This window comes from Adiantum capillus-veneris, chromosome 18, assembly GCF_014529385.1.
Source record: "Adiantum capillus-veneris isolate H3 chromosome 18, ASM1452938v2, whole genome shotgun sequence".
Taxonomy (NCBI): Eukaryota; Viridiplantae; Streptophyta; class Polypodiopsida; order Polypodiales; family Pteridaceae; genus Adiantum; species Adiantum capillus-veneris.
Window position 1 is genome coordinate 10,830,532 of NC_140948.1, and position 20,670 is coordinate 10,851,201.

A 20,670-nucleotide genomic window follows, 5' to 3' on the forward strand; every position below is an offset into this window, starting at 1 on the left:
AGCCTTAGTCTCACTCTCAGGGTCCTTCTTAGGATCAGACTCTCGACGCGGGTGGAATCAGTGCCTAACCGGGTTGACGATTTGCGACCACGACTGACTTTGGGCGCCATGTGTGCAGCTGAAAATTCTAATTGGGAGATAAGAGTTTTCTGGTCGAAGAGAGAACAACTCTAATCACTGTGATCGCCAAAATGGAATGGGACTGGTCTCTTTAGAATTCACAGCTACTGATAACTCGTCAAATTAGTTAGTAAGAATGGGAACAGAGTGCTGGACTGAAATAGAGAACTGAACTGGAATGCTATACTGAGATGAAAGACACAATTGAAAGACTGAAAATGGTATTTCTAGACTTAGATTAATAGCTCAAGGATAACCAGTACAATGTACAATGGGTTAAGCTCAGATGATTACAGAAGCAATGATTACAGGGTGAACCTAGAAGCTAAGAGCTTGTAAACCCGAAACTATTCAGAAAGCCAAAAGCCAAGAAGACCAGAAGCCAAGAAGCCCAGTTATCCTATTTATAGCTCTCAAGAGTTAGTGCGGTAACTGCGTGCAGTAATTACTGCCAGTGAAACAGCTTCCCACCGGGTCGACCTTCTATAGGGGCAGTTCACGCCTGCTGGAACTGTCCTCACCTTCTACAATGGTACAACCCAATTAGAAGGAACCCGTTGTAATGTTTTGTATTCGGTCCCATAGGTCATATCTGACCTCCGTGGACGATAATTCAATCTCTCTCTCTCTCTCTCTCTCTCTCACACACACACACACACACACACACACACACACACACACACACACACACACACACACACACACACACACACACACACACACACACACACACACACACACAGAGGTAGTGCCGCCGTTGACAAGTCAGTGACGACCTTGTTCATTTTTAAAAATCCTTATGTAAACAAGAAGTCCCAAGGACGAACATCATTGTCGGAGGCGAGATGTGATGACACAGCTTAGAAGGCAGGCATAGTAAGAGAAAAGCCCTGGTTTCCTTCCTCTCTCTCGCTCTCTATAGCATGGAGACAGCGAGAACACAACTTAACAAAAATGCGGAGCATAGAAGAGAAGATGGGTTCTCGTGAAGGACAATGGTGAGAAATTCACGTCCATAGTTTTGTGGTAAAACATCGCAATGTTGCATTAGCAACTGCCTCCGGCAGTGGCAACAAATTGTTGATTGGATCGTAATGTAGGCTATGCGAAGAAATATGATTTTTCAAGGGATAGGAACCAAGGAGAGAGAGAGAGAGAGAGAGAGAGAGAGAGAGAGAGAGAGAGAGAGACTTCAAAAATTCAAGGGAGAATTACCAAAACACCCCTCTAATTTGTGAAAATTTCCAAAATACCCCTCAAATTTCAAAAATTCCCAAGATATCCCAATACTTTGTCATAAATTCCCAAAATGCCCTTCAAATTTTCCAAAATTCCCAAAGTACCCCTGGTTGTGAGAGTAAATTTCTCCTAAAATAACTTTTTTTAGCTTTTCATGAGAAGACTAAATGTCTATGGTACAAGATGCTAAAACTAGAATTTGAGTTGGTTTTGTAGGCTTTGAAGTTGAATTGCTTCATTATTTCAAGACATAATTGCCTTCTTTTGCGAGGTAATTTGTGACAAATTACATGCTAAGCACTCAAAAACGGATCTCAATTGTCAAAAAGGAGTAAAGATTAGAAAATCTGAACAATCTACCAAAATTAGATACAAGGGTATTTTGGGGAATTTTTGAAATTTGAGGGGTATTTTGACAATTTCCACAAATTAGAGGGGTATGTTGGTAATTTTCCCAAAATTCAATTGTGTGAGTGAGAGAGAGAGAGAGAGAGACAGACATGAGACAGGTATGGCGAGTGTTGTCGACTCTGCGCCTTCCAACATTGTGTGAGCAAGGCCTTGTGGCTCGGCAGTCTTACGCCCTTGCAACTTTTCGAAGCTTGTGGAAGCCAGCATTCCAGCCTCTGCCCTCCAGATTTGTACATTGGCGCACTCCCCCTCTCCCTCAGCCTCAGCCTCGGCCTCAGGTGCTCTTCTTTTCCCTCATTCAGGCTCTCATGTCATTGGAGCTTAGATGGTGTGACGACTCTATCGTAGTTTAGCCTGGTGAGTCAGGTTAAAGTTTTTCTGCCGGTCCAAAGCAGCAGAAATAAACGACATATTGGAATTAATTACAGCGAGAAACATTTTCACCCTCACACACACACAGATACATACATGCATACATACATAAATAAGCACATACATACCTGCTTACACTTAGGTAAGACATGCACATACACTTTACACATACATGCACACGTTCTTACATACATATTATTCATACATGCACACACGTACATACTCACGCAGATGCACTTACATACACACAAACACATATATACGCATACATAGCAGCACACACACACACATTCCTGTGCATACATACACGCACTAACCGTAGTCACAAGGGAATGGCCATTTTAGGGTCTACATTCCCGTTCCCCGTTTCGAATTCCCGTTCCGACCCTCGCTCCCTGTGAGAGTTGTGGGTATACTGTCACAAGGAATGGAGATTCATGCTGTTCTTGTTCTCCATTCCCGTTCTGATTTTCCGTTCCCTTGTGACTGTGGCACTAACATACATTTATTGCTCCCAAGTATTGTTTGCATTCTTTTTTCATAGCTTGTTTTTGTTTTGGATCTTGAAGAGGTTTGTGGTGGCAGGATTTGCCTTGGTTGATAGCTCTTTCAAGTAAAGCTAACATTTTGGATGGTGTTGTCCCCCAATTTTATTCTGGAGTAAAGTTGTGCTTGCACTTTACTTTGTGGGAGTGCTGATAAACGATTGCACTAATGCTCTTTCTTTTCGAAGCTTTCTTCTCTTTTTGCATGTGGCTATTTATTGGCAGCTTCCCTTGTGCTAGTAATCAAGTGAAGAGATTTGACAAAAGTTGATTCGGGGGAGTTAAGTAGAGTGTCCCATTCTCCTTTAACTGTGTTCAAGATAGACTCTAGATGTATGTTTGGAAGGTTTGTAGGTGTGAATTGTGAGCCCTTTCGGCGTTCTGAAGTTTTGCTTCATTTACAAATCACTTAGCTCTCTTGTGTCCTGTTTACAATGTTTCTCAAGTTCGCATTTTGTTATTGTCAAGGCACTACTTGTTTATTGCTATGTTGGTAATATCGATTTATTTTCTCTTGAATTTTGGTTTCATCAACAAGCAGTTGGAGCAATGTAGGACATTTGCATCAAAAGTGAAGAAATATAAGATGAAAAGCTACACGTTAGTATTGATTTCTTCAGCTTTCTGCTACGTCTTTTCGAGCAGATGTATGTCATCATCTCTTAACCTCAACATCTTTTATCAAGGGCTTTCAAGGGGCGATTCAAATTGAAGGCGAACGGTGAATATAAACGATGGAGAGCTGGAAAGCGGCACAATGCTCATTCAAAGGTATATGTAAATCTGCTAGACACTACCAGGAGATCAACCAACTAACGATCAACCCTCTCTCTCTCTCTCTCTCTCTCTCTCTCTCTCTCTCTCTCTCTCTCTCTTTCTGTCCCTCTCTTTCAGATGCTCTGGTTTCTCTGGGCCGTCAACTCGCACGCCTGTAGTTTGAGAGTTCTTCAATTTGCTATGTCTATGGTTCATTAGTGTGGCTGCTGAATACCAATTTATCTTGAACTAACAGGCTCTGCAAACGGAGTTATGTGACATATGGTCAGCAGGGTTAGTTTGCTTAGTGTTCTCAGTGCTCACATCCAGTGATGTCTGCCTTTGCGCATCATGGTCCTTAACACCGAAAGCAAGAACCACTTACAAAGCCTTGGCTTAATTCAAAGAGTGACTCTACAACATCTGCAGAATGTTTTATGTGCAAGATGGTAAGCTATGCGTGAGAGAGGAGCTTTTGGGATTATGAGTAGAAGAGGTCCATGTTTGTTTATTATGCTTTGGGTGCGGTGCTTATTGGAGCACAAAAGGTGATAGCCTGAATGAAGATTTCTTCTTCATTCATTGCCAAAGGCCTCCAGGATCTCAGCTCAGGGTCGTACGAGATGCAACAGACACTTTACAGGCTGACCCTGTCTTGGTGTCTAGGATGGCCACCAATTTTTGCCTCTTTTCAATAGAGCCTACTGAAGAAGAGGTGTTTGGCTGCTCATTGGCTAGTTTGGTGTCTATTGTGATGGCGGTGTTAGTTAAGAGTACATCTCTTGGATATGAGGTTCGTTGTGTGCGCACATGTGTGGAAGCCTAGTGGCCTTTGATTGTGGGCTGGCCACCAGTAGGTGGGCGCCACCTCTTACTTCGGGGGTGAACCTGGACCTTGTTTTAATGGCTCCCTGATTTTTTTTGTCATGGATATGTGCCCATGTCATAGGTGAAATGTAGGTGAAATTTAGCATTTTGGGGCTGCCTTGCCACGGAACATACAAGTTAATAGTTATCGATGAAAGGCCTCCTGATCTTGTTTAGGTGATTGCGGGCCTCTCTCTCTCTCTCTCTCTGACCACTCCCTGCATCTCCTCTTTGTTCTTCCTCTTTTGCATGTGATCAAAGCTTGAGTCTTCTATCGCCTTGGACATGTTACTTGAGCCAAAGTGTTCACTACCGTGTGGAGAGCCTCAAGCAGGAGCGAAAGTGAACATAAAGCTCTAACCAACAAACACCCCCCTCCCCCCATCCCCCCCTTGCGGGGCCCAACAACAGATGCTGAGAAGTTACTGAGGAAGATGCTAGCATAGAAATTCCAAAGAATTGGGTAAAAGAAAAAGGGCAAAATGGTTGGTGCAAACCCTTTATGTGCGTAGACTCCCTACCAGGTCACAACGCAATGGACAAAGATCTTGTATCCTTTTCCTAATAATGCTTGTATTTTTGCATTTGAAAATTGTTTCCTTCTTTAGTTAGAAGATAGTCAAAATAGTGCAAATGAGTTGGCCACTGATGGGTAGTCATTGGTTATGGTGGACCCACGAAGTGGGTTAGAACACAAATAATGCACATTCCCACTTAGATGTAATATGCAATGGAAGTGATTAAGGTGATAACTCGGGATGAGTGCACGATGTGTACTTAAGGTTCCTTTTTTTTTCATGAGAGATGTGCAATAGACTAGAGAGAGAAGAGAGATACTATGAGTGATAATGAGAGAAAGAAGACTAACACCGGATGGGGTCCCAAAACCCCCTCTAAGGGCCCCCCTCTCTATCGCTAGAGAAGTATTTGCTATAGATTGCTCAAATACTGATACAATGGACCTAGATGCTGATGGGATCTTGCTACTGATTCGGGCTGAAAATGTAAAAGGCTATGCTAGCTGAGTCTGGATCTGCAAACTAACGAGGCTAGGGGCTTATCTGCTATTGCTGATGTCGAGGGTGTTGATGACGTGTCGGAAATGGGCTGAAATTTGAAAACACTGGCTGATTTAAAGAGCAAAAAATGCCCTACCTAGTCTCCCAACAAAGTCACTTATTAATAATAAGTGAAAAACGGCTAAAATAGGGAAAATGAGTTTTGTGCACTGTAAAATGCTCATGATGGCTACTGACTGTAATGCTGATGATCATGCTACTCAGAAGTGCCTGGACATGCACGGCCTGCGCACAGGCACACAAAGGTGCCAGAACACTTCCTATGCTGTCACCGTAACCTTGAGAGCTGCGAAAGCCTCAATGGTTGCTTCAGGCAAATCCACGCACTGTCGGTGAGTCTTTACCCCTTTCAAAACATCTGTCACGGGTGTGGCAATGCTTGCAAAATTCTCTATGTGCGAACAATATGATTGACATAGACCAAGAAAAGAACGCACAGCATATGCAGTTTTGGGCAAATCCCAATTACGTACCTGTTCCACCTTTGCGGGATCTAGCTTGACGTCTTCTGCAGAAATGATATAACTTAGATAAGTAACTTCAGTGAGGAAAAATTCAAATTTCTTAGCTGCAATGTATAACTGACACTTATCCAAACGGATTAGTACCCTTTCTACATCCTTTTCATGTTGTTCCCACGATGCAGAAAAAATGAGAATATCATCAAGAAAGATGAACACACATACACCAACCATATCGCCAAAACGGCCTACCATGAGACGGTTAAATATACCCACGACACCTGTAAATCCAAAAGGCATGACCACATACTCCCATTGCCCTTGCTCTGTGCGAAAAGCGGTCTTGTAGATGTCGCCTTTGAATACCCTTATCTGATGGTATCCACTTTTGAGATCGATCTTACTGAAAACCTTTGCCTCATTGAGCCTATCGAGGATATACTCAATGCGAGGCATCGAAAACTTGTTCTTGACGGTCATCTTGTTCAATGCCCTGTAATCAACACACAAACGAGATAAACCATCCTTCTTGCGGACAAACAAAATAAGAGCAGCAAATGGACATACACTAGGACGTATGAATCCTCTAGCCACCAACTCCGTGAGTTGCCGCTCTAACTCTTCTTCCTGAGTCTTGTTCAAACGATAGGGAGCGTTAGTGACTTGCTGTGCCCCCTCCGTAAGTTCGATGTGATGGTCCTCCGATCGCTCAAGTGGGAGACGGGGTGGAAGATCATCCCGCAAAAAGAGATGCTTAAACTTGGTAAACAAAACTGAATAACTGTATGGAGCCTGAATGCTCTGGGTAACTGGAGAGGCATAGATGAATGCCGCTTGTGCTTCTCTCGTAATTCACGCTTCGCCTGCACATGAAAATGAGAGGCAAAGAATGCAGACCCTCCTCACGACGAATGATCGTGGAAGAGTCACTTTTGGTATTTAGACTGAGAGTATTGTCCGCCCAATCAATGAGAGGGTTATGCTCCCGAAACCATCTAATGCCTAAAAGCATCACATCCCGAGAGAGGAGACACGACAAATTCTCTACGGAAGGTAGCTTGTTGAACTGTAAACAACACATCAAGGCACTCTTGCGTGATGAGAGAGTCCATATTGGGAGCGAAGCCTGACACCTTGAGAGGAGATGTCTGACTAACCTCTAGGCGGGCTCTCTCTACAAGAAGGCACTAATCACATCATGCATACTGCCTGAATCAACAATATGACAAAACGCTCACCCTTCACATGACCATAACACTTAAAGAGAGACTCATCAATGTGTGTCAGAAACATGTGAAGACTCAGATTGGTTCATTAAAGTGCTTGTGGTAGCTGTTGGTGCCTTGGGTTCCTTAGGTTGGGTTGTCTTAGGACAAGCCGCTTTAATGTGACCCTTGATGTGACATTGATAACAACGACCCTTAGCAAAAATGACTTGTTCTTCTGCCGTTATGTATCCTCCTATAATTTCTTTTGCGGCTTTTTCATCCGGGGTTAGCTTAGGTTTAGCAGGTGTTTTAGCTTTACCCTTAGATTTATTTTTGTGAGTTCTTTTCCGAAGGATTAGAGGAGGATTGGCTAGAAGAGTTACCGTTCTTACCGTTCTGAGGGTTTCGAGGAGTCTGAGAGGGACTGTGAGAAGATGAGAAGACTTGTTCTCCTTAGGCTTTCCCTTGTTGTGCTTCATCTCTTGGGAGAGAGCAATTGCCACCGCCTTGTTGAGATCCTCGGGGTCCGGGGGTCAAAGACTTCTATATCAAACTTGATATATTCGTCCAACCCAAAAAGGAATGCCTCTTTGGGATCATCATCCGATTTGTGTAATTGGGTGCTGAGCTGCAAAACACGGTTAGAAAAAGACATGACTGGCATACCATTTTGCTTGAGATTGCGTCAATCTTCTTTCAACCGCGCTAGGTACTGAGGAGGCATAAACCGTGCCTTGAGCTTGTCTTGGAAGTCGGCCCAATTGAAGGAAAGGGGCACGCCTTCTTCGGCTTCCTCTAGGTGCGCGCGCCGCGGTCAATTGTGCCTCTTGCCATGCGTGATGCCAATTAATGGCATCACCGGCAAGGTACATGGCTGCCGTCAAAACCTTGCTATTCCCTATCTTCTTAGTTGTTGCAAAATAAGCATTAAATTGATGCAACCAAGAATGAATAACACTAGCATCCATCTTACCGTTATACTTATTGAAGGTTGTTGGAGTTCGAATCTCTGCTTGTGCTATTGGATGAACTACCAACATCTTTGACCGGCTCGGGTTTCGAGGTGAGTACCTGTAGGACCAACTCTTGCATGTGTTGGTCTCTCTGCGTCTCATGCTCTAACTCCAAGGCCGCTCGTTTGTCTTCGTGCTCGCGATCCAATTCTCCCTTTCTTTCTTCGCGCTCGCGATCCAAGATTGCCTTTCTTTCCTCGGCCGCCAAGCGTGCTTGCTCACGCTCGCGATCCAAGGCTGTCTTTCTTTCTTCGCGCTTGCGATCCAAGGCAGCGCGTTGCGCTTCTTGTTGTAACATCATGTCCATCATCGTCTTGACTAAAGCGTCCATAGGATTTGGTGCAAACCGTGGCGTAGATGGGAAAGGGGGAAGGTCGGAACTTCTGGTGGGGAAAATTCTTCTTCACCACCTCCATGCTCATCACCTTCACGCAAAGTATCCATTCCGCTTCGGGTGATGACCATACACTGAGATTTTGGGTACTTAAGTGTAAGGTGCAGCGGAATGAATGTTGTATTTTCTCAAGATTAGTGATCTTTATTGCTCAAGGTTCCTTTTAGTTCTTAGGGAAGGAGAGAGCCTTCCGTCTTGTAGAGTGCTATGATCACGAACAAAGTGAGTGGATATTGTGCGTGCAAGTGAATGAGACTGAGAGAAGGAGAGAGAAGAGATACGACACCCGAGAGGTTGTAAAACCCTCCTCCGAAGGCCCCACTCTCGTCGGCGAGAGTGGTCTACTTTGATTGTACAAAGGTGTACAATGCGTATGCAATGGACTGATGCAATGGGACTATGCCGATGACGACTACGGTGATGACGACGACGACTTGATGGCTGAAATCTGGGATCTTCTAATTGCTGAATTTCATGGCTGTTTTGGTGGCTGAAAATGACTGTTTCGGCTAGGTTTTTATGGCTGAAAATGGGGAATCATCTACCAACCAACTTGGGGCTGATCTGCTACTGTGTCGTAGGCTGAAAACACTATGGTTCTGATGCGATAAGGGCTGAAACTGAAAAACGCTGATGGTTCCTGTTGCTAACCAAAAACGCTAGGCTGATCTGACTCTGCAAAGAAAAAACGTTGAAGTGCCTGATGATGCTGGCGTTAGTAATGGCTGAAATTGCTGATGATGACCAAGGATGGCTAGCGTTAGTGGAAACTTGATGCTGCTGCTGGTAAGGGCTGAAAACGCCAAGCATTGGAGGTTTATGGGGATGGCTACTGGAGATGGAAAACGCTAGGGGGTCATGAGGGGGGTACTGCTGAGAAGTTGCCTGTTGAGCGGGAAGCTCCTATTGCCTCTTCTACCAGAAAGTGCTAACTTGGGTTTGCTTATATATTAACTTAGCAAAATTGCCCTACCTACTTTTGTTGGAAAGTCACTTAAAAATAATAAGTGAAAATAACAAAAAATAGGAAAATAGGCTAAAGGCACTGGAAAATTCCCCTAACTGATGCTAATGGATTCTGATGGGAATTTCGATGATCATGCTGTGTGCAACCGGAGGATATGCATCTACGCTAAGTAATTGGGCATGCACGGTCTACGAATAGACTCACAAAGGTGCCAGATCACTGCTAATCTAGTCTAACTGGACTGACTGAATCCTGCTGTGGTGTAGTTTGTCCACGGACACAGAGGGTTGGGATGTGTCACGTGACATCCCCTCCTTTTCAAAGTGAGGTACTGGTACTGAACTGTATGGCGTCGAGGGAGATCGCCAATAGCATTTGGAATCCTGGAAGGGACTCTTGGCCGTCCCACTCTGTTGTGTGGGTCGAGCGGTACTTGAACTTCATAAAGGTCTGCAACGCTTGCTTCTTTGGGCCGCGCCGAAAGCGACTCAAAGTCTGCTGTGGCTCCTTTGATGCCTCAACTTCGTCGAGTATCCTGCTTCTTTCGTCTTTAAGAATCTCCATGGCTGAAAATTCCTGAAACCATCTCCAACACAAAACCATGAACATACCCATACCATGTAAAGTGAAGGAAAAAAATCTTGTCTTCTCTAAAGACTGTGTATGCAATGTCGATGAACATAGAGACGGAGTGACAAACCGTTCATCAAACACATGCAAACAATGAGGTCGAATCTTTTCTGTTTGATCGAAATCAATCAACTGTGGCAAATCACAATGGAAATGCCCATGCTTGGTGCTCATACTTTCATGTGCTCGTTCGGAAACCGTGTCATGCTAAGGAAGAGACATGGAATGTGACTTCCTAACATACAAACTTTTCAACTTTTCCTGAACAATCCGCATACATTCGTGCTCATCCATGAGAGAAACGTGCTCAACATACAATATGTCATGCCTAGGAAAAGGGATCACATAACGATGCTGACTAAAATACAGGAAACCTTCACGAATGAAACACTCGAACAATGCGTGTGTATCAATCATGCGAACACACAATACTTCCTGTGAGGGTGCTTTAGACCAAGGCTCGAGAGCCAAGATCGATCCTTCGTGATTGATCGAATTTGCAACGAGGTAGCTTCGCTAGAAAAAGCATTCACTAATACCTCATCCTGATGAACAATCACATCTTCTTTATGCAACTCATGAGGCTTGTGAGAAATCACATCTTGATCATGCAAATCATTGTCAATCAAATCATCATCATGCTTCACACAATCATGCAAATCTTGTGTGTCATGCTGTGGAGAAAAAGAGACTGAGAGAGTCTCCTTATCCCGAATCCTTTCAACCTTGTCCTGCATATTAGCAATGAGAGATGGAGGAGAAAAAGAGACTGAGAGAGTCTCCTTATCCCAAATCCTTTCAACCTTGTCCTGCATATTAGCAATGAGAGATGGAGAATGAACAATATCCTCTCCATGAAAGACAGTAGGAGAATCACTTTTGGCATTGAGAGTTAAGTGTTAGCCTCCCAATCAACGAGAGGGTTCATTTCACGAAACCATTTCATGCCTAAAATCATATCACATCCTGAGAGAGGAGAAACAACAAATCTTCTAGTGAAGGCAGTTTGTTGAATTGCAAACAATACATCAAGGCACTCCTTCGTGATGAGAGCGTCCATATCAGGACGAAAGCCAGAGACCTCGATAGGAGATCTTGGACTAACTTTGAGGCGGGCTCTCTCAACAAGAGAGGAATTGATCACATCATGCATACTACCTGGGTCAAGCAATATGACAAAACGGTGCCCCGACATACGACCATAACATTTAATGAGAGAATCATCAATGGGAGGGTCCTGAGAAACTTTGGGCACACCCGTGTTATCATTCATTGCATTGACAGATGTAGTGGGTGCTGCGGGTTCTTTAGATTCATTCGATTCGAGCTTAGGACATGTTCGTTTTATGTGACCCTTAATGTGACAATGAAAACAACGACCTTCCTTAGAATAAGTGCTTTGTTCTTTCGACGTGATGTATCCTCCTACAATTCCTTGTGCTACCTTTTCATCTGGAGTAAGCTTAGGTTTAGCTGTTGTGTTAGCCTTACCCTTAGATTCATTGGAAGAATTCTTTGATGAGAGACTGTTGGAAGATTGGTTAGAAGAGTTATTATTCTTACCATTCTTACCGCTCTTATCGTTCTGCGGGTTCTGAGAAGTCTGCGAGGTACTTGTGGAAGTCTTGTTCTCCTTAGGCTTTCCCTTGTTGTGCTTCATCTCCTGTGCGAGAGCAATCGCTACCGCCTTGTTGAGATCGATTGGATCGAGTACCTCGACATCGTATTTGATATACTCGTCCAATCCAAAGAGAAAAGCCTCTTTGCGCTCATCATCCGACATGCGTAATTGGGTACCTAGCTGTAAAACACGATTAGAAAAAGACATAACCGGCATACCATTTTGCTTGAGAGCGCGCCAATCGTCCTTCAATCGTGCAAGGTACTGAGGTGGCATAAACCGCGCCTTGAGCTTGTCTTGGAAATCAGCCCAACTAAAAGAGAGGGGCTGAAATCATCGGCTGCCTCTAGGTGCGCGGCTAGCTGTGCCTCTCGCCATGCGTTGTACCAATTGATGGCATCACCGGCAAGGTACATAGCTTCCGTCGAAACTTTGCTATTTCCTGTCTTCTTAGTTGTCGCAAAATAAGCATTAAATTGATGCAACCAAGAATGAATAAACTGTAGCATCCATCTTACCGTCATACTTACTGAAAGTCAACTTTTCTGTAACTGGATGGTTGGAATCCGCGTCGTGGCTTGCGCCACTTGACGAACTCCCACGATCTTTGGGTGGTTCGGTCTTCGAGGCTAGCAATCGGGAAATAAATTCTTGATTGCGAATCTCCCTTTGAGCTTCTCGCTCGGCGTCCCTTTCTGCTTTGCGTTCATTTCGTTCATCACGCTCGCGTTCGAGAGCAAGTCGATTTTCTTCTTGTTGTGCGGCAAATCTTGTGGTTCTTTCGTGGCGCTCGCGGTCCTTGGTTGCTTGGTCTGCGGCCATTCTTGCAATTTTGTCGTCGCGCTCACGGGCTCTTTCGTTGCACTCACGGTCCTGAGCAAGGCGCTCGCGTTCTAAAGCAAGGCGCTTGTCTTCCTGTCTATCCATCATGGCCATCATCTGCTTGACCATTGCCTCCATAGGGTCTGGTGCACTTGGTGGCGTAGATGGCGAAGGGGGAGGGTTGAAGAAATCATCTCCGGGTGGGGGCGAGTCTTCGTCGCCTCTCTTATGCTCATCACCTGTATGTGAAGTATCCATTCCGCTTCGGGTGACGACCATGCACTATGATCTTGGGGTCTTAAGCTCGCGAGGAACTTGGGCTTGAGGGTCTTGAGGTTCTTGAGATCCTTGATTTGTGAGAATGTTGGGTTCTTGAGGTTCTTGAGTCTTGAGGGTCTTGGGTTCTTGGGTTCTTGGGGTTCTTGAGGTTTTCTTCCTCTTGCAAATCGCGTTGGAGAAGGATCTTCTCTTCACCCGAGTTCTACTCCTTTCTGCGGGTGCACCCCTTGGCGGCCTTGCGCTCACACCAAGGTTGCTTTTTCCCACCTCACGTCGATTGGCCGGCCGCTAAGTGCACGGTCCGCTCTCAATGAGTGAAAAGAGACACAAGGGGAGGCTTGACAAGCCCTTCTTTCTTGGGATTCCTGTCACTCTTCAACAAAACACGATTAGGAATCGCCACGCCCAAGTAAACTTGGGTTCGTGCGATTGCAACAAGCAAAAAAATTCTTGTGGTTCTTGTGATTCTTTCCTTGAGTAATGCAGAACACTTTCAAAGCTCTGATACCAATGTAACGTGCAGCGGAATGAATGTTGAATTTTCTCAAGATTAGTGATCTTTATTGCTCACGGTTCCTTTTAGTTCTTAGGGAAGGAGAGACTTCCATCTTGTAGAGTGCTATGATCACGAACAAAGTGAGTGGATATTGTGCGTGCAAGTGAATGAGACTGAGAGAAGGAGAGAGGAGATACGATACCCGAGAGGTTGTAAAACCCTCCTTCGAAGGCCCCATAATAGACTTGGACACTCCAAGTCAAGAATCAACCGCGACAGCACCAAATAACCACTTCAAAACAAGTCAGAGATCACAATAGATGTAAACTGGCCCGACGGAGTTCCATGCCTAGAGATATTGGCCCCAAAGACTGGCGCCCCTTTCGGTATTTCTTTTTATATTAATCAGATCAAAGTACAAGAGAGTGGCTAGGGTTTCACTCTTAGACTCTGCGTCCAGATGCTCTGAGAAGTGAGGCCCTCACCACTAATTTAAAGATTACAAGGGATGCCCAAAAGCAGAGCCCCAAAAGCTTTTAAAATAAAAAGCATGAGTTCTCTCTCTCTCTTAGAGAGTCTTTTCTCTTTTTTTTATTAAAAAAAAAGCAAAATTCGCGTCGCTCATCATTTTTTCAAAATTTTCAACCTTTGCTATTTCCGAAAATTAGGGTTTTTGGCAGAAATTAGGGTTTGCAGGAATTTTAGAGTTTCTGGCAGAAATTAGGGTTTCTGTCGTCCGCCACGTCATCACTTTGTGACATACTCCCCTCTTGAAAGCATTGTAATCGACCGCAATTACGCCTGCAAAACTGACAAAAGCCATAAACCGTCTTAGCAGACATTGACTGTTAGTACCTACGTACTAGGAACACACATCTAAGACATGTACAAAATCGATTGTCACATCACAGGACATCACCAGACATCACATGACATTCAACATTCATTTGGATCTTAGACCATGATTTATCGGCAATGTAGCTAGCAATCACATCTAGGTCCAATCGGGACCTCATCGATGTCCGATTGACTAACCTCTATTGCAAGCATGTCTATCAGACCAAAATGCTGCAGTCATTTCGTCTATCAGTTCCTGCACTCAAAAGAAGTCAAGAACAAATCAGTATCATTATCAGGAATTCCATTTCATAAAGTCATCCAGCAGAATACTGTCAGCTCTCAATATCCCTGAAGCTCAAAGAGACATCAGTGACTTTAGTATCAAAATTGAGGCATCTGTTGACAAAGGAGCGGAGTAACTCCCCTCTTGTGCATCCCACTGCACCAGATCTTCGGCCAAGCTGAGTTTCTGGGTTCCGTTTGGAGTAGACTATGCTAAACCAAAACATCGAGGTAAAGTTTCACAATCCGAGGAGTATCTGCTAGGTCCTCCTCCTCCATCCGCTTCGTATCAAATGCAGGAAAGTTGTTGAACTAAACCAAGAACCGCCTTCGGACTTTACCTTTCTTCGTATCGTTATGTGCCAAAATCTGTTCAGGAACAAGGATCTCCTCGTTTTCTTCCACTTTGGGTTGCTCATCAGGCTCCCCATCATCAAGCACATCACCCTTAACAGGTTTCAAGAGACTCACATGCAATGCATTGTGAATCCTCCAAGTATCTGGCAGTTTCAATCGGAAGGAGACATCATTTATCTTGTCAGTGATCTGGAAAGGTCCGTAGTATCGCATACTAAGCTTTGGAAAAAGCCTCTCCTTTCCCTTTTTCTTTTGTAGGCGTGCCTTCTCAAAAGTAAGAGCACCCAATCATCCTCCTTCAGTTTCAAGTCTGCCTTTTTCTTTCGTTCTTGAGACTCCTGCAAAGTCTCGCGAACCTTGGCAAAAGCCGTATCCAAATCTCGCGAATATTCATCTGCTTCAAATATCTAATCTTTCGTGCTCAGGAAGGATGAAACCTTCGTAGCACTCTCAACAATCTCACATGGCGTCTTCCCCGTTGAAGAGTGTATCGTGTTATTGTAGGAAAATTCCACCAAAGGTAAGTTCTTTTCCCATTGAGTCTTCTGATCCGAGATACAAGACTTCAATAAATCTAAAACCACTGAATTGGCAATCTCAGATTGCCCGTCAGTCTGCAAGTGGAACGATGACGAGAACTGCAACCGTGTGCCAATGTTCTCCCAAATTGCCTTCCAAAACAAACTCATAAATCTGGGGTCTCTGTCTGAGACAATCGTCTCAGACGTGCCATGTAATCGGAAAAATCATCGTGATCATTCTGTGTTCTCGGGAGATCAAAAATGAAATCCATTTCAATATTTTCCTAGGGGCGGGTGGGTATGGGTAAAGGCTGTAACAATCCGTGTGCCTTATGCCTGTCAAAATTGACCTTCTGGCATACTAAGCAACTGCGCACAAACTCTTCCACATCCTTTTTGAGTCTCGGCTAAAAAAAGTATCTCTCTACCCCCTTCATGGTGATAGCAATGCCGTGGTGACTCGTAAAAGGTGGACAGTGGCATTCAGTCATAACCTTTTCCCTCAACGGTTGTGTAATGCACAACATAGTCTTTCTCATCAAGTACCCTTCCGGAAGGAAGTATCGAGCTACTGTCTCCCCATCTCGTATCCGTGTGAAAAATATCTGCAAAATCTGTATCTGTGGCATACGGATCGACCATATCCTCAAAGCTCCTATGATGTATCGCGGAAATAGACAGAACCAACGGCTTCCGAGACAGAGCATCTGCCACCACATTCTTTTGTCCCTGCACATGGACAATCTGGAAGTGAAACTGTGACAAGATGTTCGCCCACCGCATCTGCTTTTCCGAAAGCTGCTTCTGTGACAAGAAGTAGTGCAAACTCTGATGGTCTGTGAAGACAGTAAAATCCGCTCCGAGTAGGTAATGCCGCCACTGAGTAAGAGCATGGATAACTGCTAAAAGCTCTTTCTCATAAATCTGTGCTGTCATCTCCGGCCTAGAGACCAATCGACTCTCGTAAGCAATGACATGGTCTTCTTGCATCAAGACCGCACCCAGACTACGACCATAAGCATCACAAAATACTTCAAATGACTTCTGCAAGTCCGGCAAATTCAAATATGGTCCTGTAGTCAATTTCTCTTTCAATGTCTGAAAGGCAGTCACCTCTGTGGATCCCCACGAAAAAGGTACTCCTTTCTGTGTCAAGATATGCAAAGGGGAAGCAACCTCTGCAAACTTTCGTATGAACCGCCTGTAGTACAAACACAGTCCCAAGAAGCTTCTAACTTCATGGACATTCCTCAAATAAGGCCAATCACGGATAGTCTCTATCTTGGCCGGGTCCATTTGCACTTCTGCTGTTGACACAATGTGTCCCAAAAAGTGTATCTCTGGTAGGAAAAATTCACTTTTCTTTGCATTAATCACTAACGTGTGATCTCGTAATGCCTGAAAGACTTGAAGCAGATGATCTGTGTGTTCTGCCTCATTCTTGGAGAAAACAATGATATCGTCAAAGAAAGTGCCAACAAATAGCCTGTACTCTCGAAAAATCCTGTCCATCATCCGGTTAAATGTGGCAGGAGCATTGGTTAAGCCAAAAGGCATCACCAAAAACTCAAATAACCCAAAAGTCGTCCGAAAAGCTGTCTTGTAGACATCTCCTGGCGCTATCCTGATCTGATGATATCCACTCTTCAAGTCAATCCTGCTAAAGCACGAGGATCCCTGTAACCTGTCGAGTATATCATCGATCCTAGGGATCGGAAATCTGTTTTTGATGGCGATTTCGTTGAGAGTGCTATAATCGATGCACATTCTCCAAGATCCGTCTTTCTTCAAAACCAACAACACTGGAGAGCAATACGGTGAAGTACTAGGCTGGACAAGACCCTTTTCCAAGAGGTCTTTCACTGGGTTCATAATCTTTTCATTCTGTACTCGGCTCACATGATAAGGTGGCCGATTCGGTGGCGTGCTTCCAGGTATCAGATCAATGGTTTGATCTTCAGGCCCTCTGAAAAGCAATCGGCATGAGTGTGGAGAAAAATCTTGGCGTTCTTTTGATCAGGTCAAAACATATTCAACCTTTATCAAGCGTTCAGTTCTCTCCCAAAAGAATGAGTAAGAAAGTGAAGTTCATCAAGTACAATCTCTAAGCCCTTCATTTATCAAAGTCGCTTTCTCGGCCGGTAGTCAACCACGGCGTAGTTCTTGTGGTACCAAGGGATCCTGAGTAGAACGTCACTCGCGTGCCCTGAACACCCTGTCATTGCAAACAAAGTTTGCCAATGCTCGGTGTAATGGCAACATCCCATCCGGGTGCCAATCGAACTACCTCTGCCTGTAGCGTCAGTCTGTCGGACGTAATTCCAAATCGAGCCGCCAATTCCAAGTGAAAAGAAGTTGGCCTTGGCTCCTTCAAAAGAGCTTCATGATCCTTCACTTTGCCCCAAAAGCTGTAAAGTTTGTACTTTCATTCAAGTACAAGTACAATCTCTAAGCCCTTCATTTATCAAAGTCGCTTTCTCGGCCGGTAGTCAACCACGGCGTAGTTCTTGTGGTACCAAGGGATCCTGAGTAGAACATCACTCGCGTGCCCTGAACACCCTGTCATTGCAAACAAAGTTTGCCAATGCTCGGTGTAATGGCAACATCCCATCCGGGTGCCAATCGAACTACCTCTGCCTGTGGCGTCAGTCTGTCGGGCGTAATTCCAAATCGAGCCGCCAATTCCAAGTGAAAAGAAGTTGGCCTTGGCTCCTTCAAAAGAGCTTCATGATCCTTCACTTTGCCCCAAAAGCGGTAAAGTTTGTACTTTCATTCATTAGATTCGGTGCAGGTCCCACGCCATGTGGTACCAGTTCTGCTTTTCTATCTGCCTTTTCTGCCACATTCCTCAGCTGCTCTCGAACTCTCAGACCTGTCGTCATCTTTATCATTCTGTTCTTTCTGTGCCTTATTAGGGCACTTCGCGGAGATATGTCCTTGTTCCCCGCATCCAAAACACTTCCCCTCTCTGATGAAGCAAGCTCTCTCCTCGGGAGTAAGCTTGGGTCGTGCATCCTTTTTCTCTGGGTTGCTCTTTTTCTTTCTACTTTCATTCCCAGAAGTCTGTTCGGCTCGTCGTGTCATGGCCTGATCTGTGGGGTAGGTCAGACTGCCAAAGTGAATGGCAAAGCCCCGCTTTGCATGACTCATCAACTCCTGAATAGAAGCTGACTTCTGTTCCAAGCAGTGATCTCGGATCTCTTTAGGTAGACCCAAGGTAAACCGCTCAATCTGTTCTCTGAACGAGATCTTCTTGAATGAAGAGGCGGGTAGAAAAGAGCTCCATAATCTTTCACAATAAGCATTGATTGTATCTTTCTTGGTCATCCGAAGATGGTTCCAAGCAGCTCGTACATCTCGTTCATATTCTTGCGTCAACCAAGAAGAAATAAAAAGCTTCTTAAATTTCAGCCATTTAACTGGCGCACTCTTGTTAAAAGAAGCGTGGACCACCAAGTACGGGCATTCCCCTTAAGGTAAGAGGTAGCTCTCCGAATCTTGGAGTGCTCTGAATAGCGTCCTCCCGCGAAAGCGATGTCAAGCTGCTGTATAAAAGACAGCCTTCGAAGCATCTGAGTATCCTGAAAAGTATCAAACTTGATCGAGTGGCCACCTTCCTTAAACTCTCGGACTTTCTTGCTTTTATCTTCGAGAAAGTCATACTGGTTGGCTTTGTAAAAAAATTCTTCTTGTTCGCATAAAAGTTTCCATGATTAGAATCTGAGCTGTCTGTAGACAAGTCCTCAGTAGAACTGTCAGTCTTTGGGCGAGATGTAGCCTTCTTTGCCTTTTTCTTACCCTTTCCGAAGCTTTGTTTCTTGCTTCGCTTTTTACCTTTTCTGTCTTCTTCGCTCGAATTCGAGGAGCTAGAAGAACTATCAGAAGAAGAAGAACTGGGTACTCCTTCAAATCGAACACGCTTCTTCTGTTTCTTTGCCTTGTCAAAAGTCGACCGACGACCCAAATATCCCGGGAAGTCAGTGCCTTTCTTCTGCTTTTTGCCTTTCTTTTGCACGTCAAAAAGCTGAGCAATCCGTGCATCAACCACGTTCTCTAGTTCCTTCTCCGTATATTTCTTGGAGGCAGAAGGTTTCTTGAGAGCGGGTTTCGGGAGTGGTGTTGTGGTTCTTTGCCACTCCATCTGTACCTCTTCCAAAGAGGTTTTGTTCATATATTTTGCCATCTTCAGGTCCTTGGCAAAATTGAGCATCATCTTTGTTGCATCGCCGATCAACTGGCGACGCTCCATCTCTCGCCACTCTGCCTAAGTAGGCCAAGGCGGGCCATACTCTCTGCCGGAATCTTCGTTGTGATCCCTACCCGCATCTCCAGATGCAGAGGGAGTCGACTGATCATTGCTTGAAGCCATAGGTGCCACGGAAAAAAAATTGGGGATCGGATTTCCCGTAGAAGAGAAATCGGCCGTGCTCTGATACCACTGTAACAAACTTGGACACTCCAAGTCAAGAATCAACTGCGACAGCACCAAATAACCACTTCAAAACAAGTCACAGATCACAATAGATGTACACTGGCCCGGCGGAGTTCCGTGCCTAGAGATATTGGCCCCAAAGACTGGCGCCCCTTTCGGTATTTCTTTTTATATTAATCAGATCAAAGTACAAGAGAGTGGCTAGGGTTTCACTCTCAGACTCTGCGTCCAGATGCTCTGAGAAGTGAGGCCCTCACCACTAATTTAAAGATTACAAGGGATGCCCAAAAGCAGAGCCCCAAAAGCTTTTAAAATAAAAAGCATGAGTTCTCTCTCTCTCTTAGAGAGTCTTTCTCTTTTTTTATTAAAAAAAAGCAAAATTCGCGTCGCTCATCATTTTTCCAATATATATATATATATATATATATATATATATATATTTCAACCTCCGCGATTTTCGGAAATCAGGGTTTCTGGCAGAAATTAGGGTTTGCAGGAATTTTAGGGTTTCTGGCAGAAATTAGGGTTTTTGCTGTCCGCCACGTCATCACTTTGTGACACCCCACTCTCGTCGGCAAGAGTGGTCTACTTTGATTGCACAAAGGTGTACAATGCGTATGCAATGGACTGATGCAATGGGACTATGCCGATGACGACGATGACTTGATGGCTGAAATCTGGGATCTTCTAATTGCTGAATTTCATGGCTGTTTCGGTGGCTGAAAATGACTGTTTTGGCTAAGCTTTTATGGCTGAAAATGGGGGATCATTTGCAACCAACTTGGGGCTGATATGCTACCGTGTCGTAGGTTGAAAACACTATGGTTCTGATGCGATAAGGGCTGAAACTGAAAAACGCTGATGGTTCCTGTTGCTAGCCAAAAACGCTAGGCTGATCTGACTTTGCAAAGCAAAAACGCTGAAGTGCCTGATGATGCTGGCGTTAGTAATGGCTGAA

The 20,670-nt window shown here is 44.5% G+C and overlaps 1 protein-coding gene across 2 annotated transcripts in view; it reads left to right on the forward strand.

The window, feature by feature from the left end:
• The first annotated feature begins 1,797 nt into the window (after positions 1-1,797).
• LOC147435223 (Ribosomal protein L35) overlaps positions 1,798-20,670 on the forward strand; it is a 74,247-nt gene continuing 55,374 nt past the window's right edge. Inside the window, exons 1-3 of one of the 2 annotated variants that reach the window (XM_086488317.1) lie at positions 1,798-2,048; positions 3,226-3,287; positions 3,374-3,458. In XM_086488317.1, coding sequence (XP_086344443.1) covers positions 1,860-2,048; positions 3,226-3,287; positions 3,374-3,458 — 336 coding nt within the window. In that variant the 5' untranslated portion in view covers positions 1,798-1,859. The remainder of the gene's footprint in view (positions 2,049-3,225; positions 3,288-3,373; positions 3,459-20,670) is intronic. The other variant, XM_086488318.1, reaches the window with a different exon arrangement.